At 44.3% G+C, this 26,161-nt stretch overlaps 2 protein-coding genes across 7 annotated transcripts in view; one reads left to right on the top strand and one right to left on the bottom strand.

Moving 5' to 3' along the window:
* Window positions 1-5,076, bottom strand: part of IFT81 (intraflagellar transport 81) — a 43,223-nt gene extending 38,147 nt beyond the window's left edge. For 2 of the 4 annotated variants that reach the window (XM_085879288.1, XM_085879286.1), the window contains exons 1-2: window positions 4,910-5,076; window positions 3,401-3,613 (exon numbers count right to left, since the gene is read on the bottom strand). The gene's annotated coding sequence lies outside the window, so the exon portion shown is untranslated. The remainder of the gene's footprint in view (window positions 1-3,400; window positions 3,614-4,909) is intronic. The other 2 variants (XM_085879287.1, XM_085879285.1) reach the window with 2 other exon arrangements.
* Window positions 5,077-5,878: 802 nt separating this feature from the next.
* The window catches only part of ANAPC7 (anaphase promoting complex subunit 7), a 36,530-nt gene continuing 16,247 nt past the window's right edge, over window positions 5,879-26,161 (top strand). For 2 of the 3 annotated variants that reach the window (XR_015057656.1, XM_085879298.1), the window contains exons 1-6: window positions 5,879-6,149; window positions 9,554-9,728; window positions 11,859-11,978; window positions 12,276-12,387; window positions 13,110-13,263; window positions 21,297-21,439. Coding sequence is in view for 2 of the 3 variants with exons in the window: in XM_085879298.1 (XP_085735424.1) it covers window positions 6,049-6,149; window positions 9,554-9,728; window positions 11,859-11,978; window positions 12,276-12,387; window positions 13,110-13,263; window positions 21,297-21,439 (805 nt within the window). In the remaining variant the exon portion in view is untranslated. The remainder of the gene's footprint in view (window positions 6,150-9,553; window positions 9,729-11,858; window positions 11,979-12,275; window positions 12,388-13,109; window positions 13,264-21,296; window positions 21,440-26,161) is intronic. The other variant, XM_085879299.1, reaches the window with a different exon arrangement.

The raw sequence follows: 26,161 nt of genomic DNA on the forward strand, positions 1-26,161 counted from the left end.
TTTTAAGTGATTCTTCACCATTAAGAGATGGGGCCATAAACGACACATAGCACGATATCTCAAGACGTGGATGGATTCAGACGAACCTTGGTGGACAGTTTGAGTGTGTGATAAGGACGAATTGATTAGATTTTGGTGCAGATGCGGATCTGGAAACTAAAATTTTAAAAGTGATTCTTCATCATTAAGAGATAGGACCAAGAACGATATATAGCACAATATTATAAAAAGTTGTGGACGGATTATGACAAAACTTGGTGGATGAGTTGGGTAGGTGACAAGAACAAGCTGATTAGATTTTGGTTCAGGTCCGGATACATATCCGGCCGATCAGTGGGATACAAAACGTAAACTGTTTAGACTGGTGGAGGGATGCACTCTACCGAGTGCTTTCCAGTTACACCGCAAACACGAAGTAAAACGCGGGGTTAAGTAATTGGTTCATGTCCATCCATCCATCTGTCTGTATTATCAGTTTATAATCGTCAGTTTATGTTCGAGAAACAACTTATTGAAATTGAATGTTATATTTGAAACACAAATTGGAACATTAAGGACGTTATAAAGGACACAAGCAACAGGCACGAAGAGCCAATGTAACATGTTAGATAGGGTGACTTAATAGCCACTGGGTAAAACGGTTTATAAACTCCGGAATTCATTTATTGACATGCCTTAAAACCTCCATTTAAATTGAATTATATACTTGAACACTGCAGAACACAAACGACCATCATCATACTGTATATCGATATATAGCATGAGAGGGCGTGGCATGTGAGAGGGTCAGGGTGAAGAACATTCCGATTGACGCTGCATTCTATGGTGATCAAAAAAGCTCTATCTCCGTTGGGAATTGGTATATGCAATGCACCATTAAGTTGTGGACTCCAAGGAATTGAACAATGCAACGTCAAGTTGACAATGATAAATCACAGGAGAGAAAAGAACAGTGATGAAGAAGCCAAGTGATAACACATCACAGGATGACCTCATCTTGATCGTACATGTGTAGTTAATTGCTCGATTGGCATTAATATGATTGGGTCATATTGCTCCACACTGCAGCAACTGGCTCGAGCCACATTGCTAATGCAAGTACTGTACGTTCCCATTGTGTGCTGCCTTTTTTGGATGCATCATTGGTTAGGGGTGCAGCTATGCCACTGATGCAGTGCCCCTATTACCCCAGAAAATCATGGCCACACCCCAGAAAATGATGCTACCCTCCCACAGCCATGTGCTACATCTGAAAGAAGTGAATGCTGCAAGAACAAAAAGTGACGATTGCACTGGACATGAGAAAAATGCTAATTGTAGCTTCTTTACTTTGCACTATCACGCCAAATTCAACGTCAATTATTTCACAACACTTGCACAGCACCTATTGCTTAACATCAACGGAAAAGGGGAAACAAAGTTGTACTCACATGCTCTTTAAATTAGTAAAGCCTCCCCCCCCCCAAAAAAAGAGGGGAGGCTTATATCTGTTGATGGGGTTGTTTCTACATTTAGGGTCCCAATTTTAAATGGTACCCCAGAGTTTCTTCGACCCCTACTCCCCCAGGAGTACTAGACCACCATTTGTTTTTCTCTCTTTTTTTCTGCTAATGCCCTAGGACTTTCGGAATGAAATTTTACATCAATAATAGGAATAAAAAATATGTTGGGTTGAAACAATTTTTTGACCTTGACCTAATTATAAGGTCATGCCCCAATTATAGAAATTTTAACATTTTTCACCATAACTCAACTGAGGTTTGTCTGATCGGAACGAAATTGCCCTCTCTAGATAGCCGAGAGTCAGTTGCAATTCGGCTTCATTTACATCATACCACGCCAAGTTAAAGGTCAAGGTCATTTTTTTTTGTCATCGCTCATTCTCCAATGCAGAATCCCAAAGACCGCTTGGCCTTCCAAGATGTTCTTGCACCATAATAATGTACCTGTATTGAAGTTGTGCGCCTGATATTTGTTTTGTGTCCTTGCCCTACTTTTTTCATATTGTGACATAATTTTTATAACCACCATTTTGATCATAACTCGAACAATGTTCCTCCGAGTTTCATGATATTGCGTTTTATGGATATATTTTAGATGGAGACACATTTTCTTAATTTAAACTGTATCCCTAAATGTTTAAGGTCAAGGTCATATGGTGGTCCAAAAAAATATGGCCATCATTGGATGGGTTGCCTTCGGCGAAGGGTAAGTCGTTCTCGATCTCCAACTGTAAGCTGGGGGAGGTTTACATTTTGTGATTGGTTTGTGATCTCAGATATGTACTTCCACATTGCAAAGGCTGAAAACTCATTTTTTTAACTCTATGATTACAATTTCTGTGTCGGATTGGCGACCTGTCCAGGATTGTGCCCAATAGCCAAGGACACTGCTTTGGCAGCACCAACGCTCTGCACAGAGTATGGTCCCAATGGATCGATGGATTACAAGTTGTAATTTTATGCAGACAGAGTTCATTCTCTTTATTTTGGGCTGACAGGATGGCCTGGAGGTATACAAACTTACTAAGCTGTCTAGCCTAGGTTTGAATCTAAACCCAGCCATAAACGATGCTCTGGTATTTCACAGGCAGGGTAATTAATCGATGTGTGTGTCGTCCTTTTTGGATGGATGTTAAACTCGGTGTCCTGTCTTCCAGCATTAGTTGGTGGATGTTAAATATGTGTCCTTCACGAAGAGTAGGTATATTGCCAGCACCTTGGCCACTGGGTGGTTGCAACAGGGTATGGTGGTTACAGAGATTGAGGGGTTAGGACACAAGATATGGAAGCAAACACATAATTTAGGCATTTGGCCTTCTCACGAACGGAGTCGGTTGTGGTGCCATTTAAAGCGAAGGAAGGAATAGAGGGGGAGCATACTCCAGAGACAGACTAAAGGTGCCACCAGGTTTTAAAGGAGAGAGACAATTTTGAAAGTTCAATCTTGAAGTTGGCCAGATGTTTTCTTGTTCTTCTGAGAGTGGATATACACTTGTTGTGGGCTTTGGGAAATGATCTGAGGTTGTCTTCGGTCTGATTTGCCTTCAAGTTGTTTAAAGGCAAGTGCCTCACCACAGGATTCAGTGTACCATGGGCAGGAAGAAGGGTATGATAACTGAAAACGAGATGGGATGGGCCTCTGTATAGGAGAGAGAGCAGGTTTCTGGAGAATAATTTCCAGGTTGAGTTACTATCAGTGGCAGCAGATATAGGAGACCAGTCCTGAAATGAGATGGCGGCTTGTAGTCCCTGCCAGTCTGCCGGAGTGAACTGCCAGACTCAACAGCACTGAGGCAGCTGTCTGCGAATATTCCGAGAGATGGTGACTCTCAGAAGCACATGATCAGATGAACCAATTGGAGGAACAGAAGAGCAGGAGGCATGAGTGGGGAAGTTACCCATTGGTTGCGGTTGTGGAGTGAGGTTTCTGAGGATATTGGAAGTGGTGACGATGCAGCAGAGGCAGGCAGTGGTGCCGATGCAGTGGGTGCAGGCAGTGGTGACGGTGCAGCAGGTTGCAGGCAGCGGTGACGGTACAGCGAGTTGCAGGCAGTGGTGATGGTACAGCGGGTTGCAGGCAGCGGGGATGAGAACTACAGTGGGGATGTGGACTGCAGTCCACATATGAAGAAGAGAGAGTTTGGGAAAAGTGGTTAAAATTTGGTCCACGTTGGCTGAGAGGCAGATTTAGATGGAGTTTTCAATGTTTGGAGGACGGTGCAACACACAGAAAAACAAGAGTTGGAAGTGGAGGGGAAGTCGCAGCCAAAAGTATTCTTCGAGTTGGGAGGTGTAAGAGCAGTATATGGACAGTAATAAATGGAGTTCTGAGCCTGGTGTTGGCTCAGTGGTTAGGGCGGTGGCTTGGGATCCTCGGGTCCTGAGTTCAAGCCCCGTTGGCTGCTGAATTAACACCAGGGGGTTGACTCAGCCTGTCATCCTTCCGATGTCGGCGGAATGAGTACCAGTGTACTGGTCCCGGTGTATGCCCCGGTTAGAATAGGTGTACCATATCCCTGTGTGTCATAAGAGGCGACCAGGGTTGGCGTCAGGAAGGGCATCCGACCATAAAACATTGCCTCAAGAAAAGCTAACCCCTGCACAGCAGGGAAAAATGGCTGTAAAAACGGCTGTTTTTGTTGTTGTAAGCCAGAGGAGACAATAGCCCGAAAGAGACACTAAGGAGTCAGGGAGACATCCTGTGGGTGGAAGGATTCTGTTAAACAGATGATTTCCAGTTTGTCAGCAGTGTCCTGCATTGAAAGATCTGTCAGTTTGGAGCGGCGGCTTCAGATGTTTGAGATCCACACTGTTCGGGACCGGGAAGGAGGCACTGTTGGCAGGATGCAGGAATGTAGAAGTTGGGAGGGTGCAGGAAGGCGAGGCAGCTGGGGGATTGTGGGACGAGGGGGAAGCTGAGAGTGGGAAGAACATGGGGGGAAGATGGGAGGCGGCAGCGTGAGGGGGGAAGCTTTGAGGGGGCGTGGTGAGGGGAGATGCAGAAAGACGGGACATGAAGTGGAAGGACTCTGAAGACACGGAGGAGGAGGAGGAGGAGGAGGAGGAGGAGGAGGGGAATATTGGGACCATCCTTTGTGCAGAGCGTTGGTGCTGCTGAGTAGTCTCCTTGGTAAGTGGGTGCAATCCTGGACGGGTCACCACTCCGACACAGGATACCAACATGCTAGCACCCATTTTGCCGACCTCGAAAGGATGACAGGCAGAGTCAATCCCACCTAGTGTTAATTCAACGGTTGATCGGGATTTGAACTTTCGACCCTGGGATCCCAAACCCACCCCCCGACCTGACCATGGAGCCAACACCAGGCACATCCAGATAATACAAACTCACAAAGAATCACACACCGTTACCCAAAAACACAATTGCAATTGTTGCCGATTCCTACCTTTTATTGCAGAAGGAATGAGAAGCTTCGTTTCATTAATCAAACAATAATTTCTTTGTAATAATGTTATTGAGCGTGTAAAACGTCAAATCGGACGCTGATAAATAAATAAAAAAAGGCTTCCCACCTCGTTACCATAGCAACCGCGTGTCGCCCCGTGATAATTATACTTTTGGTAACGGTTTGCCAAGAGATAAATAATAATCCAACGTTATAAGTGATTTCGCAATCGATGAATGTGTGAGGAAATGTATCATGTCGGTATTTTTATTTTTCTATTTCCGGATAATGAAAAATATAATTTTGTGACTCGTATCGCACATAAAAATATTTATATACACCTCAACAAAGCGCGTGAAGTAAAATTACAGCAGTCATTGCAATTATGATTTTAATAAGAGTAACAAAAACTAAAAATTAACGTTTTCATAAAACCGGCTTCATTAGTTTTGTTAAATTTTATAATTACACGTAGTCATCTTAAATAATTTTTTAATAAATATATCAAAATATTATTTTTTCTTTTTCTCATATTTATCTTCGATTATATCTTACAATGAATGCAGTTTGCCTGATTATTGTTGCTTGTGTTATTTTTTTTTTTTTATCGAAACCTTCTTTAGCTTGCTTGTTTTTTTTTGTTTTTTTTGTGAGGAACTAGGGCGGTGTATAACTCAAAATAAGCTGTTCGCTTCACTTTCTCTTCAACGTTAATTTTACACTATTTAATCGATAATTGAGCGATCAGACTCAATTGTCATCGAGCGACTATGTAGTAGTTTATTTTAACAAAACAAAACAAAAAAAAATTTCTTGTCACGCACTCGAAAAGGAAACGGAAATGCCTCCCACCCTTTTTTAAAATAAAATTTGAAATCACAGAACAATCAATTGTTTATTTCCTTATGTTATTACTGTGGGGAATGTTTTTTTTCTGTTACAAATACTTTCCTCAGTGTGAATAAATACAATATTACTTTATGACGTTGCTCAGCGGTTCGATTGAATTTCTCGTGTCACTGCTGTTTTTTGGGGGGTACAGCGTCGTGTTAGCCGTGCGACATCAGGCTCGTTCGCACGTTGTTACATCCGTGTTACGAACCCAATAGGCGTGTCGTGTTTCCATTTGTTACTTCACCATGAGCCTGCTCGAGTACATGCGGGACATGCACACCATGGGCCTGTTCGCCGACGTGCGCCTGCTTGGTGGCATGCTGCTCTGCATGGCTGAAAATAATCCGTAAGAAAAGGCTCTTTGAACGAACGGATAAATCTTGTGTTTTATTATGAAGGTGTCGTTCAAACAAATTACAGGCTTTCCTTCTTCAAATTATGTTTATTCTTTAAAACTATTTACTTTTGATGTTGACTCGTTTATTATTATTATTATTATTATTATTATTATTATTATTATTATTACACGTGCGTGGCCGTACGTGGAAAAAAAATTCAAACCGCGAGCCAGAAACAACCACACAGGTCGTTCCTTCGCTCTCGCGTAGCCGTCCGTGCGTGGCCCGGAAGTTCGCATATCGCAGTTACGATTATTCGCAATTTTGTTTCAATGGCCAATTATTCAATTAGCGCCAACGTATTTTGCCTTTTCTCAATATCATCGCAAGGCAAAACACAAAGAGAAGAGAAGAGAGAAAAAAACATACATGCAAAAAAAAAAAAAAAATACTTTCAAACAACCACACAGGCCGTTCCTTCGCTCTCGTAAACGACAACTGGATTGGGGCATTGTGTTTATCTATAAATGCGCATAAGAAATCAAGAAATTATTAGAATACATGAAGTCATCACTATCCGGCAGTCTGTACGTTGTAATCCGTAATGGCGAACGCGGCTGAGCTTCCCTTCCCCATCGGCCACGCCCACGCAACAACGTGTCTTCTCATTGGTTTGGTAAATAAATGACCATAACTTGGGAAGCACTTGTCCGATTAATATCAAACCTTGAAAAGGCACATCCTCAGGTCCCCAGCAATATACCTGGCAAGTTTCAATTAGATCGGACCAGTGGTTGGCGAGAAACAGCGGTCACACACACACACACACACACACACACACACACACACACACACACACACACACACACACACACACACACACACACACACACACACACACACACACACAATATTATTATTGTAATTATTATTTTAATAGAATCCCTTGTCGACCAAACATTCTTGGTACTTTGGTTTCTTGTTTGGTTTTTGTGAGTAAAACCTGTTTATTTTTTTTGTAATAATAATTAATTGATAACTGTGAATCGGCTCCCCTACCACCGCTCCCCCCCCCTCCCCCATTGGTGTGGAAAGAGGTTACAAGGTCCTGTAGGCAGGCCATGTTGCAGTGCACTGAAGACACAGAATGCAGTTCCATGGTGGTCAAAGGGGACTGGTTGAGGTTTCGGAGGCGGCGCATTGCACAGCCTGCAAGCATGCTCCCGGGACCTATCCTGGAGCTGGAAAGTGGCTGGTCCCGGCTGGTGACTGATACGTGGCTGGGAGGACCAGAATGGTTGGAGCTTGTCTTTACGGTGGGGCCACTCAGCCCTGACACATTCTGAGACGCTTATGACAAGCGGCCTTACTCTGCGAGCTCTGTCGAACCGCTGCTTCATGCGGTGCTGCTGGCGGACCCTTGTTGGAAGGGCAAGTTTTTGGACACAGCCTATTCAGTGGCAGTTGCAGCTCTCTTGCTAACATTACCAGTGCTGATGAGACCGCGCATGTTCTTGATCCTACTGCCGTTGAGGAAAGCAGAGGACTCGACAGAGATGAACTGTGGCCTGTTATCTGTTGTCATGACCAGAGACTGCTCTCAATAGGACATTACCGTTCAGGATATCCATTATGGACTGGGAGGTGACTGACCCCGCCGGATAGACTTCAGGCCATTTGGAATGGACATCATTGATGACCACGTGGTCGTGCTGGTGGTGGCGTATGCTATGGATTTCCCTACCTTGTCCATCTGCAGGTGTCCCAGGGTTTAATCAGACAGGTCAGTGGTGGCGGGCAGGGTGGCTAGTTGTTGGTGGACGTTAAAAACTGCAAGGTGTGCTTCGTGATGAGTCGGCAAGTTATCATTGGGACCCTGAACAAATTATGAAATTCTGTCTGAACTGTTGGTAGCAAGTGGTCTGGCATTCTTGGATATCCCTTCCTGGATATCCCTTCACACCAAGTTATACTTGTAGCCATCTCGGATTGTGATTGTTGGCTGGGCAACAGCTCCTTTTTGTTGTATAATACAATTTTATTTACCCATCTGTGCATGTCACGAGTGAATTGCCTTTTTTTTACTGCGAAGGGCAATCGTGTTACATTCGTGCATGTATTGTTCCGGACCAGCCTATTCTTTTTCAAAGATTTAATTATGATTTGTTAAAGTTACATAGTTTGCAGAATAATAATAATATTTTCGAACTCCAGAAGCTAAGAAGGTAGTGAGGCTTGTTAAGTTTCCAGACTCATGATGAATAACGATGCCGAGCAGGAGAAAAGAAAAGAAAAGGAGCAATAACGATGCCGAGCAGGAGAAAAGAAGATGGACAGTCCAAAGGAGATAGAGGCATAAGGCTGCATTTATTTAGGACTTACCTTCAGTGGCCATGATTTGTTTCCAGTGGTTTATTCATTTAATTCCAACATCCACAGCGAAGAAGAACTCGGCGGGTTTTCTTGGGGAGAACCTGTGGAGGTTCTATGACTCACCGGTCCCTTTGCCACAATGGCTTAACTCCAGCCCATTGTGCGCTGCTCCGTCGAGGAGATTCAGCTTGGCTTCTTATACCCTTTGAGCTATTTTTCTCCACTAAACTCCCTCGACTATTCGTTGGGCCTGCCATCCTCATTTTGCCTGTTGACATTGCACTTCTCTTGTTATCTCGGCTCCGACGTCATCGTGGCTTCTTGTGTTATCTCGGTGGTGACATTTTGTGAGATTCACGTGCCATTCCAAGAAGGCAATCCACATCCTAACCGGTGAATCCTTTTGGAGCTTATCGTTCATGGCAAGTCCTTCAACCAAATCCTCCTTTTCAGCTTGAAGTTCCAGTCTTCATTACCAGTGGTACGGCTGTAACGGCTGAATCTGGTTCTCTATGCTTCGGTGATTTGAGAATTCACCTTCTGAGGACTGTTGAACGACTGCCTGTGTCGGCTTCACTATTTGTGCGCACCCTCCGGACTTTGAGAAGACCAAAGGGGCCCTCCGCCGACCTTTCACCCATTTATGACCCACTGAGTTTAATGTGGAAACTGCTTGATTAAGCCGATTTTCCACCGTGTGTTACCAATAGCTGCATTGTTGTATGTAAAGTTCATACTTATTTAATTTGGGATTCTTGGGCAAGTCAGTTATTTGTACAGTTAATTTATAGTATTGTGCTTACGGTCAACATATATTGGGGATTATTAATTGCTTCTGCTAATGTTGCCTTTCTGTCTCCTGTAGTTTGTTGGTTTCACTCTAAAAGCAACACCAGGGCACTTTGTTTGTCCATTTGCCTTTTCTGCCGTGACTCCTTCTGGGTAACTGGTGCATTAGCTTGGCATGCCCTGAGGTCGACACATAACGGTATGTAATTGAGCTCTCGCACACTTCTGTGTTTTCTTTCTCCGTATACAGGGATATGCTCCCCCCTGTGTCCCGCTTCCAACTACTTGTGTACCAAGCTGATGCACTTCGTCACGAGAGGGAGTACCGCCACGCCGAAGCCGTGTACCGCCAAGTGCTTCAGCAGAAGAAATTTTTGACCAAAAACAGCAAGCTGCGCCTTCCCTCTTCCCACACACAAACCCCGGTATTCCTTATTTTTTAATATGAACCAGAAATATTTGGTGGGAAGACCGCGTGTTGTGATTATGTCGCTCACCATCTACCATGGTAATCCTCCTCTGCATTGGTGGAATGAAAATGTTGAAGAATAAATAACATGTACATTACATGATGGGTGGGAAAGCTTTAAGAAGGTCAAGGTTAAAGAAGTTTCAGTCCTGAAATGGAAAAAGAAAACCCCATGTTTTTTTTAGATCCTCGTGGAGGATCTCGAAGTCTTACTCACGTTGTTGTTCTGCTTCTTCTTGTGGACTTTTTTGTTTCACAGCCTACAGTTTTCATCGAAACTTCCTGAAACTTGGCATATATATGTAAAAATACCCTGCGCAGACAGCAACTATCTCCAATTTTGAAAATTCCTCCTAGAAAAAAAGTTACGACATCAAAATATCTCCACTAATGGAAATCGCCTAAAAAAATTATCTCAAACTAGGCAAGTTTTTTTTTTTGAATTCTGCTTGCTGGAATCGAACAGGGCATTAGCAGAGATGAATTACCACACACATGATGCATCACTATGATGTCATATCAACTTTTATGACGTCATTCCTATTTTTTGACATTTTTTGTTTCACAACCCAGAGTTTTTTTTTATCGGATCTTCGTGAAACTTGCCATGTATATGCAGAAAGCCCACGCGCAGGCAGTAACCATCTCCGATTTTGGAAATTCTTCCTGGAAAAAAAAGTTGACGTCATAATATCGCCGCTAATGGAAATCGCCTATACCATTATCTCCGAAACTAGGCAAGCTGTTTGAATTTTGTTTGCGGGAATCAAGCCGGGCATTAGTACAGATAATTTATCGCAAACCTGATACATCACAATGACGTCATATTCGTTTTTATGACGTCATCTTAGTTTTTATGACGTCGTCATTAAGAGGACGAGCATCTTAGCTCATTTGAGCTTGTTTTTTTCCCCTGGTTCTTTCTCCCTTATTTTTTTTAGCACATGTACGTATTCTCAAAAATACAAATGCCAAATGTGAATCCTTGACATTCTATCACCCACTCCACACACGCACTTTATTTGGTCAATAAATACGATTGTCGGAGGAGAAACGATAAATATAAAGCTTTGTCCAGACTCATTCCTCGCTGACAAACTAAAGATGTCAAATGTAACTGACAAGAAGGAAGAGAGTACGTGACCATAAAACTCGTTTTCTGAATGTCCGTTGCAACTGAGGTCGTTTGATCGCGTTTAATTTTTCATGAGTCCACGACCATTAGTCTTGAGCGGAGAGCCAATACAAGAGGAGCATCAGACAAAAACCAAAGTGTTGCTTCTAGCTGTGCTGCGGGTGTAATTTTGTTTCAAATATGTCTCGTACTTCTCGATGCAGAGTTTCACTTCTGAAGAAAAGTTAATCGAGCTCTTTAGGAGAGCCATTCACGAGTGGTTTGTGAAGTCTTTATGGTCTTCCGTGTGTAATTCCTGCCTCTTTGATTCAGTCAATACCTTTCGCCATTCTTTTGTGGAGATTTTTTTGTTTGTTTTCATCGCACTTGTAAATATAGTCACTAATGTGCATTTCTGAAGTTTTTGGGTGTGAGGAGCCACCGCACAGATATCTTTCATAAAAGCCTGATCAAAATTCAAGGAGGTAACTGGAAGAGTTGCCTGTGCAGTACACTACAGCCCATGGTCATGATGACTGTCAGCTCTTATCAAACTTATAACAATGAACTGTCTATTACCCTACTGTTATAGCTGCCATCCTCATGTTGCCAGTTTGAGTGGTAGTTTGGACAATGCTTAACCTGCTTGCGGTGATTGTTTCCATCTTGATAAATTCTGTTCTGAGGGAATTCTTGCTATGACTGTGGCCTCTGAATTATCGGTCATTCTGATTTTATTCTCAAAAACATTTTCAAAAGGAAATTTTTTTTTTTAAAAGTTTGGTTTTTAGAAACTTGACATCAAAACAGTAAAAAAGGAATAAGTTGAAGCAAAACACTTGTCCGTACTGTGTGCTCTGAAACTGGATAGAGGTCGTACAGGCTTATGTACGTCCTTCCTGCTGCAAGCAATTTATGATCTGTTGTAGATCACTCGTATTCTCTTGTAATAAAATTATGAAACGTTCTCAGACATTGCCTTCAGACGCGGAGATAAAATACCATCTGGCGGAGTGTTACCTGAACATGAAACAGGATAAGGATGCTATTGCTACACTGGACACTATCCCTGCCAAACACAGAACACCCAAGGTGAGCCTGTTTGAGCATTGATGGTTTTGTGGTTATTGCAGAAATATGACAGGAATATGTCATGGTTGCTAGGTGATGCAAAGTGTAAAGTTAATTTGTATGCTGCTTGAATAGATACAACCTTTTGTTTTTCTCCTACACTAAGTACAGAGCTTGAAGGTTGGAACTTTGCCAAGGTCATTACGTCATTGCCTTGACTTACCATGAAATGTACAAAAAGTTTGAGGGGGAGGGGGAGCACTAACTCAATGCCACTTTTAAAGGATTATATGGCATATGAACATGTGTGCGCCATAGATCAACATGACTTTAGCTGGCCTATACAGGAAGGCTGGTCAAGAGCGAGTGGCCATCACCTGCTACAAGGAGGTGCTACGGCAGTGCCCTCTGGCCCTGGAGGCCATTCTTGGTAAGAAACCATAATTGTGTTTGTAGGCCACCAGTGAGCAGGCATTGATGGTTTTTATTTTTATTTTTATTTTTTTTGTATCAATAGTCTCGGCTCGTGGAAAAGCTTGTACACTGACAGATCAGGATGCAAGACAAAAACAGGATGTAAAAGGCACAGTAGAGAGAGGGGGAAACTCCAACAGTAGAGTTGAAGGCTAAGGGAGACTTGGACAAACAATGGGTGTGGATGGGGGCAGGAGAGGATGCATGGGGTCAACAAGATGGATATAGAAGGAAACTCAAAGAAGGGAAAACTGGGAATTTGGAAGGAGGTTTGTAATGTTTCTTGACTGAAGCTGTGAAGTTTAAGTGCATAGTTGATAAAGTTTCCAATTTTTAGGCCTTTAGTTTCCCAGGATATTGAGGTAGCTGGATATCTCCTATGTGCATTGTGTTATCACTTTTCAGACATGCCAGAGATGAAAGTTAACTAGTTAAAGCTGTGGATGTTCAGTGCAATTAAAAGTAGTTGATCGAATGGCTTTTAAGTAAATATAATTTGAATACTACAGAGACATGATGAGTGAAATGGATGTGTGCATGTTTTCTTTTTATTTTATTTAAATAAATCCAATTATTTGTCAAGTTACTGCATTTAGCTCCTGATGCTATTGTAAAAAAAAAAATCAATGACCACTGTCACTCCTTTGTTCTCTTGTACGTCCACCTTACCTGCTCCAGGATTACTCTCTCTGTCCGTGAAGGGCGCAGAGGTTGCGTCTCTAACTGTGAACACAATCCAGAGCATCCCTTCTATTGAATGGCTCAGTACGTGGATCAAGGCTTACGCTTTTTCATATGCTAAGGATTACCCCCGTGCCATTGCCACCTTCAGGTGAGCTTGATTTCTCAGCTCGATGTATCATGCTTGTGTCTGTGTTGTCTTTTTTTTTGATATAATGTATAATTACCCCATGCACACAAAGGGAAAAGTGGGGTTTAGCAATTGGCTCACTCTGTTTGTCTGTCCATCTTCAAATGTCACTTTATGAGCAGTACTTTGGCTCTGAATTTGTCCCAATTGCACATGCGCAGAGAGGAGTGAGAATGTTTGTTTTAATTTTTTTAAACTCAGCTTGTCTGATAGTCAAACAAAATTGAAAATCATTCCAAACAGGAAACTTACTGTTTTTAAGGACGTCGTCAAGGACACAAACAACAGGCACGAAGAATGAATGTAACGTGTTAAATAAGGTGGTGTAAATCGCTATAAAAGACGCTGCATCATCGACCGTAAGCTTCTGAATTTTTTTTTTTCTGGAACCTTTCAAACCCGTATTTTATTTGAATTGAATTGTATACTTGAACACGAGAACACAAATCTCTTTTTAAGTCATCTCTACCAAGATGACCGAAGAAAGCCGGAACAAATGTCCGTCTGTCCGTCAATTTTTCTTTTCGATCTTGATGAAACTTAGTATGTGGGGAGAGGTCGATGAGTGTTGCACAACGATATAACTTTTGTCCAGGTTCAAGGTCAGGGTCAAGGTCACGAGGTCACGTAAGTTATAAAAATCGCCATTTTCAAAACCTATCTAGTCTGCCATTCTGCAAGATATTCGGCAACTGTTTATGTATTATGATAGTAAAAAATATTATCTTGTATCTAACCGGACAGATTTTTGAATTTCCGTCCCGTTTGGCCGCCACGTAACCTGGAAGATGGTCAAAAACACCTCCCAGTACAAAGAAAACTTTTTACCTCCGATCTTGATGAAATTTGGTGTGTGGGTAGAGGTTGATGAGTGATACCCAACGACATATTTTTCCCGGATTCGAGGTCAAGGTCACGAGGTCACGAAAGTTGTGAAAGTCGCCATTTTCAACACCTATCTAGTCTGTCATTTTAGGAGATATCTGGCAATGGTTCATCGATTATGATAGTAAAAAAACATTATAGAGATGACCGTCACCCCCCCCCTCCCCACGGGGGTAATTTTTTGTTACTGTCACTACCCTTCCGTTTAGCAGTACTTGGACAAAATATTATGGCATTTTGCTTCATCACGACCAATCAAATTTGCTACTCCTCCAGACCCTGCCCATGTCCTTTAAAAAAAAAAAAAAAAATTCTTTTCTGAAAACTGCTCTGGGTAATGTGTTCTATGAATGCTCTCATTTGTTTTATGTACTTGATACTTTTTTTTTTTCTACAGTTAATAAGGCTCAAAGAAGAGCAATCTCACATACAAATTGTACATTAACATATGGACAGACGGTTGATGTCTGTCTGCATTTCTTGACATCAGACAAACGTGGCCATTGTCTTTGGGGGACAATGGCGATGTGCGTTGTGTTACAACCCAACATGGATATCGGAAGGCACCATCTCCTGTTGACGCTTTTCTCTCCCATAGTCAGTGGAGCACTTTTAGGGAGAAATCTTTCTCCCTCCAAGGAATGTGCCAGCCAAAGGATTTATTTGTGCTCTATCTACTAAACTAAGGTCTGAATGTTGAGCGTCAAACAAATAAGCAGCATGTTCCATATGATTTGCCAGGGTCAGAATTGAACTGCCGGTCTGCAAGTCTTAGGGCAGACTCTGTAACCACATTGCCACCGAGTTGGGTACTTGCTGAATTCAAAGAAACAGCTTTGCTTTTTTTTTATTTTTCTTTTCCTATGCAATTGCTTTTGGATTTGGTTCATTAAAAAAAGAAAAAGTTTTTGTTTACATTGCCTTTGTCAAGCTTCTAGTTATAAAGCGTGGAATAAAAAAGCTTCATTTATGAGCATTTTAGTGTTCGGAAGTGTATAAATTTGTAATTTTTATTTTGGAAGAAGAAAATATTTCATATTGAAATTTAAACCTTTGGCAATCCTTCATATTTTTATTTTTCTCGAATTCTGTGATGCACTGCTATTGTAGTGAGTTGTTGGTTCAGAAGTTGAGAGAGCTACAAGCCCCTAAAACAAAGTTCTTTCTGCTTTTGAAAATGAAGATCCAATTTGAACATGCTAATTACACAGTGCATTGTAGAAGACTTCAGAATGTTCACTTTCCCAAACTCATTTATTCATTACTTGAAATGGCTTGGTGGTGATGAGGAAGTGTTGTTGAGCTTGGTTTTTCAATCTAAAACCTGAAAGGCATGCGTGTTTGTTTGTTTTTTTTATTGTATTTGAATCTTGACCCAGCTCTAACCTGTCACCCTGGTTTATCATATTTGACACAACTATGTGTGTGTCATCTTTCGGATGAATGTTAAGCCCAACAATCCATCTGCCAGCGTTGGGATGTTAAAGATCCCAAACTCTTTTGGAACGATATTGGCACCCTCGGAGAATTGTAACTAGCGCCATGGCAAAATTCTAGATTCCTGCCACCTTTTAGTTTCGTCGGTCAACAACAACAAGTTTCTGAAAGACTTCGGTCAACAACTTTCCTCAGTTAACCATGCAAGACAGTGGGAATAATCTTTGCTGTTAAAAGTAGTAGTTATGGCTGCCTTCTGGTGAAATTCATGATCATGTTTCTCCAAATATCCCTGTCCTGCACTGCTTTCCGAAGCTCTGGCAGAGCCGGCTTAGTTGCAGCCTTTACCCCATCCATCCAGCACATGTATAGGGCTTTCCACACTTTCTAAAATACTTTTATGCTGAATAAAAAGTAGGTATATAAAAACCTCCAAGGCTGAGGGTATGGGGTCTCCAGGGCCCCCATCCTCTGCTGGAGGAATATTGACGCTCTTATCCATTCTCAGCCATTTCAGACAAAAACAACACATGTTTCAAACCTTTGATATTTATGGGTGTCAATTTGGAAATATTTTGGCACATGGACATTAAATGTAAATTAAGCCTGCTGTTGGTTTAGCGGTTAGGGTGGCTGGCTTGGGATATTAGGGTCCTGAGTTCAAGCCCTGTTGGCTGCTGAATTAACACCAGGTGGGGTCGACTCAGCCTGTCATCCGTCTGAGGTGTGCAAAATGAGTACGAGTGTACTGGTATCGGGGCACATCATCAGAATAGTTTGTTATTAAATTTTGGTTCAAGAAAAAAATAAGTGACCACTATATTCATTATTGGTGTGTGTGTGTGTGTGTGTGTGTGTGTGTGTGTGTGTGTGTGTGTGTGTGTGTGTGTGTGTGTGTGTGTGTGTGTGTGTGTGTGTGTGTGTGTGTGTGGGTGTGTGTGTGTGTGTGTGTGTGTGTGTGTGTGTGTGTGTGTGTGTGTCTCTCTGTCTCTCTGTCCCGAGCATAGCTCCGTGGGTTTTCATCCGATCCTAATAAAATTTTGGTGGGAGGTTTATATCATGATCGAGTTGTGTTTTCCTGAGAATGGGCGTGGTGCGCCCATTATGGGCAGAGCCACGCCCAAAAAACGTGTTTTTAGGGGGTAGCCGATTTCAATTTGCATCTTCTCCTTGGGGGTTTGTCGAATCTGACAGGGGTTTTGGTATTTGGTTAGCCCAATGGCACCTGCATAGCCCCACGGAGCTCAATTTTTCATTTTCGTCCCAAGGTCAAGGTCACAAGGTCATGAACTTAGAAAATTGCGAATTTTGACATAATCATACGACTGCCCAAACTTTGAGAGCTAGGATGACAATATTTTTTATGCATAATCCTGAGGTCATTCCCCACCTAAAGTCTTCAAACCATTTTTCTCTATCTCGAACACCTTGCCCGTGGCGCCCTCTTCAAGTTTGTTTTTATGCTAATTTCATCAAAGTCTGGATAATCCAAGGAGTGCGAAATGCCATATAGCCTATATGACGTTATATTGTTTCTGGAATGTTCCAGAGGAAGTTTTGCACCAAAGGTCATAATCCTTGACCTTTAAAGTTCACAAAGGTCAAATTTTCAAAGTTGTGGGAATCGAACCGGGTTTTCGACCTTCGACGAACTAACTCCAATAAGTTATAGCACGTATCCTGTTTCCTTATTTTAATGTCCACAACATTGTTTTGTGACCTTTAAAGGTTATGCAAAGGTCAAATTTTGAAAGTTGTTGAACGAAACCGGGTTTTCGACATTTTGCAGCTAATAACCTGTCACTCGTACCACATCATGTTGATCATTTTTATAACTTGGTCAAACATTATCACATTGTCTCATCCTTGACTTCTGAAACAATCTACATCGTCAAATACCGCTCGTGAACCATCGTCGTCTTCAGACTTGTCTCAAGTAAATTTGTTGTATACTGTTGTTTGTGGGATCGATGGAGGAATTTCATATGAAAGATTAGATTGTGTGGAGGAAATTGGTGTGTGGACGTGTAGGAGATTTATTGATGTAAATTAAGGGAAACTGTGAGCTTAGGTATTGCGTGTCACCACACGGGGGGTTGGGCTGTGTTAATTAGGTTGGGATTAAGGATAATTTCTCCCATTATTTGATTGCCCCTGTGACCTTTTCCTATGTTTTTGCATTTGAAGACCGGCGATTTAAAATGGGATCACGTCCTTAAAACAACGACAACCGAGCTGCACGTCCAAGCAGGCAAGAAACCCCACCTCCAGGGATGACAACTAACAAACCTAGCCCCGGAGTGATGATTAATTGGCGTGATGCCAGAGAGAGGGGAGTCGTGTTCGGAGTGGGACACGAAGGAAGACTGGACAGAAGCAAGTGAGGCAGGAGATGGCGGTTGCAAGAGAAGGGCATTACGGCTGGCTTTCCCTCAACATGGTGAAGACGGCTGCACAATTCTTGTGTTTGTGCTGAGGCGAATTGGCTCGCCGGTGCGGCAAGACGCTGGCCGTTGGCTGGGTTGAGACCAGCCTCATAGCCTCGTGTTGTGCCATCGAGGAAGGAGACGGTGCCATTTTGCAGAGCAGCGGTGTTGGCAAGTGCAATCGACGAAAGAAGCTGCATGGCGGTTTCTGAATCCTGAAGTTGAGTATTGCCGCCCGACTTGCCTCCTGTACATTTTCCCACCCAGAGAGCGGCTTGGCACCATTTTGGGTGCATTTTCCCATGCAGTGACAACGCGGTTCGGTGACCTTCAAGCTTCAAAAACTTGTATCTGGGCACACAGCGAAGTGCCGGGATAAAGGAGGGATTTTTCTTTTATTATTCTGTCCCCTTGTCTGTGTGGAGGTGCCTCAAAATTAGATTTGGTTTACCTCATGTTCCGTCATTATTATCCCGTTTTGAATTATTACCATTGTAAATATTTGATTTATTTTCATTAAACCCCCGTATTTATTAAAATTGCTTGTGTTGTTTTTGTCGTGGGTTTGAGCATAAACCGCTGTGCTGTGCGTCCGTCTGTGACGCGTCCTCACCACTCTCTCACCCCGCGCGTGCCAATAATCTCCGAGAATCTCGGCTGTTCGCCTCCAAGGGAAATCGTTTGGCTATCCGTCCAAGTAGGGGTAAACCCCCTGGAAATGACAATACTGTATGTATATGTATGTATATGTATATATATGTATATATATATATATATTGTTGCGAATTCGTGCCCGCCGGCGTGCGATCGGCCACGTGACTCGAATCGCGGCACGTCGCCCACCGGACGGACAATTCTGTCGTGACCCTCTCGGACTAACGCCGGGAGCTAGTCACGGGTGGGCCTTTCGGCCTCACCATGATCGTGCCAATCGGCCACCCGCGTGGGATAGGGTTGTTCGCCAAACTCGACCGACCTAAGTACCCACGCGGATGGTAGACCGGGCGATCGCACCTCGCTGCAGGTCGACTCCGGACACGGGCCACTTAAGCGATCCGTTCCGTGCTATCGGGATAACCGACCGGTGTTATCGTCGGCCTCGACGGTTCCGAATAATTATCGGGCGTATTAAGCCCACGACAAACCCGTTACATGAAGCAAGATGGAGATTCAATTAAAGAAAAGACGAAGCGATACGGGAAAACAGTTCAACATAATGCACATTTATTCCGCGGCACACGGAGAGCACACATATACAGCCAAACAGAATGCACATATATCAAATGCAACAAAAGAAACAATGACGCGGAGATACTACCGACTAAGACCGACACACGGCAACACTTAAACAGTTTTACTTCACCAGACTGGCGCCGACACACATTTACTCAAAAGCAAAGGAAAGAAGCCACCCTCATAGGCAAGGGGGCAGACGGGCCCGTAGGCCAATGTGTGCGCGGGACGTGAAGGAGCGGTCAGGCCCGCGAGACCGGGGGGGTCCTACCCGCGTCCTCGTGATGAGCCGCAAATGTGGCTGCGCGGCGGTGCCCCGACTTCGTGCTCCTTCGCGGGTTTCGTTGGCACCGCTTGGAGTGGGTGGGAACGGGGCCCCCTTTCTGCACTATCTCAGCGCGGGGGAAAGGGGGGGGGAATTGTTGATGCCCTGGGGGAAGGAGAATGGTTGGCTGGTTTGGGTCCCGCGACGAGCGATCCCACCGCGACCTCTTCGCCGACCGCCGTCTTCCCTGCCTCGGACCCGAACTCCTTGGACTCTTCCCCCAATTCTCCTCAGCCGACTGCAGAAAACCAACTTGATGCCTTCGCCTCCCAACTCCACTCCGCTCTCCAACCCGACTTAACTGCCTCGCAACAACTCCAACCAAAAAAAACTAATTCTCTGCGCAACAACTCTTTCCATTCGCCTCACGCTCGCCGTTTTATAGGCCGGCAGGAGAAAACAATATGCAAATTTCCGGATCAGGATGACCTCGGGGGCGGGGCCACGCTCGCCCATTGGACGGAGGAAAAGGGGCGTGAATCTCCCCTGATCCTAGAATTTGCATATCTTGATTCCAGACAGACGCGCCTGGAGGCGGGGCCAAGCCGCCCCGCGCTTCCTATTTGGACGGATCAGAAGTGGGCGTGTAGAATCCCTGATCCGAATTCTCCTCGGAAAGGCCGCTATTTGCACTCGCGGCTCGGCGCGTATCTTGTACGAGCCCAGGACAGCCCGACGCTCGGTGCTCACAGGTGGTGCGGGAATGGCCGTAGAAGGAGGAAGGTGAAAGTGGTGGAGGGTTTCCGGCGGTGGGCGATGGCCATGGTGCCGTTTGGAATGGCGGTGATGCGATGTTTGCGGGAGCGAGTTGTGAAGGTAAAGGTCGTGGCTGTTGGCGTTGTTGTTGTTGTGAAGCGGCGTTGTGGTTGGTGGTTGTTGTGTTATGGCGGTTGAGACGTGGTTGGTTCAAAATAAAGATAGAACAGAAAAACGGCTATCTCAAAGCGTCGCTGCCCGAATGAATCACATTTATTCCCTCTAAACAACGGGTTTGGGGCTAACTACACATGTACTTACAGAGATATCTCACCTACGGGACCTGAATGGTGGTTTGTGAATTTCCACAACCGTAACAATATATATGTATATGTATATATATATATATATATATATATATATATATATATATATATATATATATATATATATATATATATATATATATATATATATAGATAGATATGTTACAATACCAAACTTGCACACTAAAAACTCGGCTCGCCATCACACGATCCCTATGAAATTGCTGTGGCACTTAGCGGACATGCCGACAATGTTTGGGAAGTCTTGGCGTTCCATTGTACCACTTGCATTTTGCACAATGCGTATTTTTCTCATTCCCCGTGTACGGTCTGTCGTCTGCTTCCAGCTATGTTGTACTGCTATCCCTTGCATATGCACGGGTATCGCTCGTATACTGTATATATATTCTACATGTTCACTGCATTCCAATGCAGTCCCAAAACACCCTGGATACTTTTACACCACCACTGATGGTGGTGAGGTCATAAGCCATTTGATTTATTGAAGAAGTTCTTTTTCTCGAGTTCAGATTTTTATTATTCATATATTCAACAAAGAACGACTATTCTATTAAATGATATTTTTGTATTTTTGGCAAAGTTAGACTTACCTCATTAAATTGGTTTTTCCTCATGACCTGACCTTTTTACACTTGTCTCTTCCAGCTCTTTGGATAGGAAGTCATTGCTGAAGGACTGTGTGGACCTTCTGGTGAGCATGGCTCAGACGTTCTTTCGTGCTGGAGATCATCCCAATGCAATCCTAAAGTTTGAGCAAGCCCGTGCCCGTGATCCATACCTACTCAAAGGTCTTGGCATTTGCTATACGATGTCTGTCATCGAGTTCCCATCAATGTTCTATCTACAGACACTTACTTACATTGCTTTTCCTTCAGTTTGAGGTTTTTTTTCCTCTTGGATTCTAGCAAGGTATTTAATCTAGTTATAACATTTGAAATGGCATTTAATATTGTCAATTAATCCCTTACATTCCTTTATCTTCATGTATGTTCAGGTTTTAATGTGTGTAATGTATGTAATATATGCGGGAAAAAAAATGAAATGAGTCACGGATGTACCTTCTGGAAGATCTTTGTAGTGACAAGCTTTTGGCCAAATAAGTCTTTGTCTTGGTCTTCCTCAACAAGAGTGAATGTACAACATACATTGTTGTGGAAATGACTCGTTGGGGTGAAATGATGCTTACTAGAGTGTTTTGATTTCCTTAATGAGTGATTAGAAGAAGTGTAAAAGTAATTACATGTGATATTAGATATCCATCCTTCCATTGGGACCATCCTCTGTGCAGAGCTTTGGTGTTACCTAAGCAGTCTCCTTGGCTATTTGATACAATCCTGGACGGGTCGCCACTCTGACACAGGACACCAGCAAGCTGGCACTCATTTTTCCGACCTCAGAAGGCTGACAGGCAGAGTCAACCCCACCTGGTATTAATTCAACAGCCGAGTGGGTTTTCAACTCGAGATCCAAGGATCCCAAGCCCACCACCCAAACCATTAAGCCAACACCAGGCGTATCTTAGATATGCATCACTGTTATGTTTCAATAGATGACATCCATCCGCCCTATTGTCAGTGTCTAAAAATCCCAAACCTATTGACCTTTTAATTAATTTTTTTACCTTCCGTTTTCTGTCTGAAATGTGTCATCTAGCATTTTGCTAGACCACGAGACACCAAGTTTAGGGGGAAAAAATGTCGTCCTCTCTTCAGGACTGAGAGGCTTTACAAAGTCGGGTGAAATTTTGGGGGCGGGCGTTCTTGCCCCTACCTACCGGCTGGGACATGGACCAAGAGCACCCATGAGAGGAGGGGCTAACTGAGAGGGTTGGGGCTGAGGGAATAAAGGTGGGTGCGCTGGGTGGAAGCCCAGGATATGCCCGGAGAATTTGCTGAGGGGTCCTCCCCCCACCCCCCGAACTGTCACCTTTTGCTACTGCTGCCTTGCCATGCCCCACCCAGCAAGCCGCACCCACTCTTCTCTTGTGCCAGGATTGGTCTGTTGCACGAGCTGTGCCTTGCATGCTCTTGCATCCTGCGGAGATTGAGCTGCGTCCTACTGGGCGTGGTTTGCGGTATTTCCGACGGATGCACATGGAATTTGGTGGACAGGTTGGGCGTGTGACACAGACATATTGATTCTATTTTGGTGAAGATCTGGATCCTATAATTTTTTGAGTGATTCTTCACCAGTGAGAATGGGGCCAAAAACGATATATTACAGCACGGTATTATGACAAAAACTTGGTTGGTTTCAGAAACCCACCACCAGAAAAAAAACCCCACCACCTCCAAGTTTATCTGTAGTTTTAAACTTGCTGCTGCAGTACATCAAGATATATATGGTGTTGCTAGCTACATTAGTCACACTATATGATTGGACTGTAATATATGAGTTCAACACTTCCGATATCTTCTTAGCAAGCTTGATTATTGGTTGCTTAACAAACAGAAACATTTACAAACCATGCATTTGTGTTTGGTTACTCTCTGCCCTCCCAGTGTCGCAGCATCCTCAAACACACCTTGGAGATTTCAATAGCCATCACAACTCCTGAGGACACAGCAACAACCTTGCGGGTGAACAGTTGTCTGACTGGGCTTCGTCTAATGACCATTTCCTCCTGTGTGTTGCCAAATAACTTGGCGCCTTCCATTAATGCAGATGGAGTAGGGATGACAACCCTGATTACGTGCTTTTTGCCCAACTGGGACATAGACCAATAGCACCCGAGCACGATATTTGAAAAACGAAATAATATAGCATCTCATGCAACCCCATTAAGGGCTGCTTTGACAAGTCGTCGCAGCCCTTAATGGGGTTGCGTGAGATACTCCCCCATTTTCTTCACAGCCAACACCACACTGCCATCATCTACGTTGGGATTGAAGTGCGACTCTCATCAAAGCCTTCCCCTCGATGGAACTTTTGTAAAGCCAATTGCGCAGGTTTTGCTACAGAAGTACATGAGAGGATCACTTCCATTCATCCAAGACCTGAGAATTACAAGTCCTTTGTCAACTTCTAAAATGTGTGGCTCCAGAAAAGCTTTCACCTCTTGCTGTCTTCCAGAAACTGAAGCCCTTTTGAAAGAGTATGAGACAACGAGAAACCCAAAAACAGCAACTCAACTTCTCACCTCTTGACACTGCAATCATTGTTTCTTACTTGGGGATGTGACCAGTGAACAAAGAACTCTGAATGATGGTCCCCCCCAAGGATCAGTGTTAGCCCAGATGCTTTTCATCATATTGTTACGAATCTACGCCCGCCCGGCGTGCGAACGACCGCGTCAACCAATAACGGCCGGTGCGCCCACCGAACGAGCAATTCAGTCGTGACTTTCTGGAACAACGCCAGAAACCAGTTACGGGTGGGTTTTTAATCCCACCACGGCCCAGTCCGTATTCTACCCGCGTGAAATAGGGTCAATCACCGAATATCGATATACCTGAGTCCTCGCGCGGGTAACCTACCGAGGGACTGTACCTCGGCGAAGGCCTGCTTGGACACGAACCGCTTAAGTGGTCCGTTCCATTCTGGGATAACCGAGCGGGTATTATCGCCAGACCTCGCCAGACCCGATTCTATTTATCGGTTATTTAAAAACCAACTAGTATTCCGAGAAACAACATGGCAGTTCAATAAGGAGAAAACGACACGACGAACGGGGTAACATTCACACAAGCACATTTATTTCTACACACATATACAAACAATCATGCAGTCATGCAGGTAAGCAATGAAAAACACTTATACAGTCAATAAAAGCAAAACACGCATCCAGTTGTTTTACGAAGACTGCGGGACGGGGACAAAGACACGGGCAAGGCGAAGCACTACAACCGTCTATGGTTATTATGTACAGTCACTTACACAGTTCTACTTGTCGGGACTCGGCGCCACATCATTCATTCAAAAGAAAAGGAAAAGACCCCATCAAAGGCAATTGGGGTCAGACTGGGCCCGTGGGCCTTTATAACGTGGGGCCTTGTGGCCGAAAGGGCCCCATGAGACCGTTGCAGGTTACCTGCACCCTCGTTGTACCTTTACGGGGAGAGTCGCGACTTCCCGTCCCCACGGCAGCTAGCGTAGCCGCGGTTGCACCCAGGCCTTGCCAAACGGCAGGTGAGCTCTCTCCGGCTCTCCCCACACGCACGCGCAGGTTCGCGCGACACAGCAGCGCTGCGCCTCCACCCCGCGTCTTCCTCATGACGCCCGGACCTCCACCGACCGACCGCTCCAAGCTCCTGACTCGGACACGAGCCCAGATCTTCACGCAGCTCCGGTAGAAGCAGCCCAGGTCCTTCCGCGGCGTCCAGCGGCAGCGACGACAGAGACATCCAGCAACGTCCGAGAGACATCCAGCAACGCCCAAGAGAGAGAGATCCAGCAACGCCCAAGAGAGAGAGAGAGAGACAGAGAGAGACAGAGAGAGACAGAGAGAGACAGAGAGAGACAGAGAGAGACAGAGACAGACAAACAAAGAAATCCAGCAACGTCCAAGAGAGAACGAATGCTCCGTTCGTCCTTTTTATTACTCACGCCCTGCCCCCCCCCCCCGCTCTCTCCCCGCCCTCCTTCCAGAACCTGCGGGAACCTTCTCGGAGGAGGCGTTTTCCCGCCAAATCGGGGACGCTCCCTTGCCGCTGTACTTGTCTTCTTCCACAGCAGGGTGGAATTCACCGTGGAGACACCATTCGTCCGGGGAAGGGGGGGGGGTGAACGGGGGCGCCTGCTTTCCCTCGCCGAAGGCCAAGCCTCTAGCAACCGTGTGCCGAGGTGGAAAGGTGGTGGTGTGGTTATGAGGGTTGTGGTTAAGGTGATCAGGATGGCGTGGTTTGTTGAGAGGTGTGTGTGGTTGTGGTGGTGGAAGGACGGTGGGTCTGAAGCGGTTGTTTGAGAGTGGTGGTGGTGGTTGTCCCAAAATAACGATAGTGAAAGAAAAACTGCTATCTCAAAGATCACAGCCCTGCGACACGAATAAATCCCATTAAACAACGGTGGGGAAATCTAACTGAACACAGACTTATCGATCTAACTGAACTAATGACCTTTATGGTGTTCTGCAAATTTCCACAGCCGTAACAATATGTACAAGTGACCTATCTGTGACTACCTCACAAAGGATGGCTTATGCTGATGATCTCGCTCTTGCCTACCAATCGTGCAATCTTGATTATGTGAGCAGAGTTCTTACGAACAACCTCAAGGTTTTGGAGGAGTATTTCACCAAATGGAGACTCTGTCCCACTGCATCAAAAACTACTGTCACTGCTTTCCATCTGAGCAATCGCCTGGCTCTTGTTGAACGAGATGTCTTCTTCTGTAGTAAGTCGGTCCAAAACGAACCACACCCCAAATGTCTTGGAATCATTCCTCTGGAAAGCAGCCTGACGTATAGTGAACATTTTAAAAGTGTTTGTGAGAAGACAAGACAAGGGAGAACCTCATCCGTAAGCTTGCCGGCACTCGCTGGGGAGCTGCCACACGCATCCTTCACACTTCTA

Source organism: Eptatretus burgeri, chromosome 4 (genome assembly GCF_056783735.1).
Source record: "Eptatretus burgeri isolate ZD-2024b chromosome 4, Ebu_testis_v1, whole genome shotgun sequence".
In the NCBI taxonomy this organism is placed as follows: domain Eukaryota; kingdom Metazoa; phylum Chordata; class Myxini; order Myxiniformes; family Myxinidae; genus Eptatretus; species Eptatretus burgeri.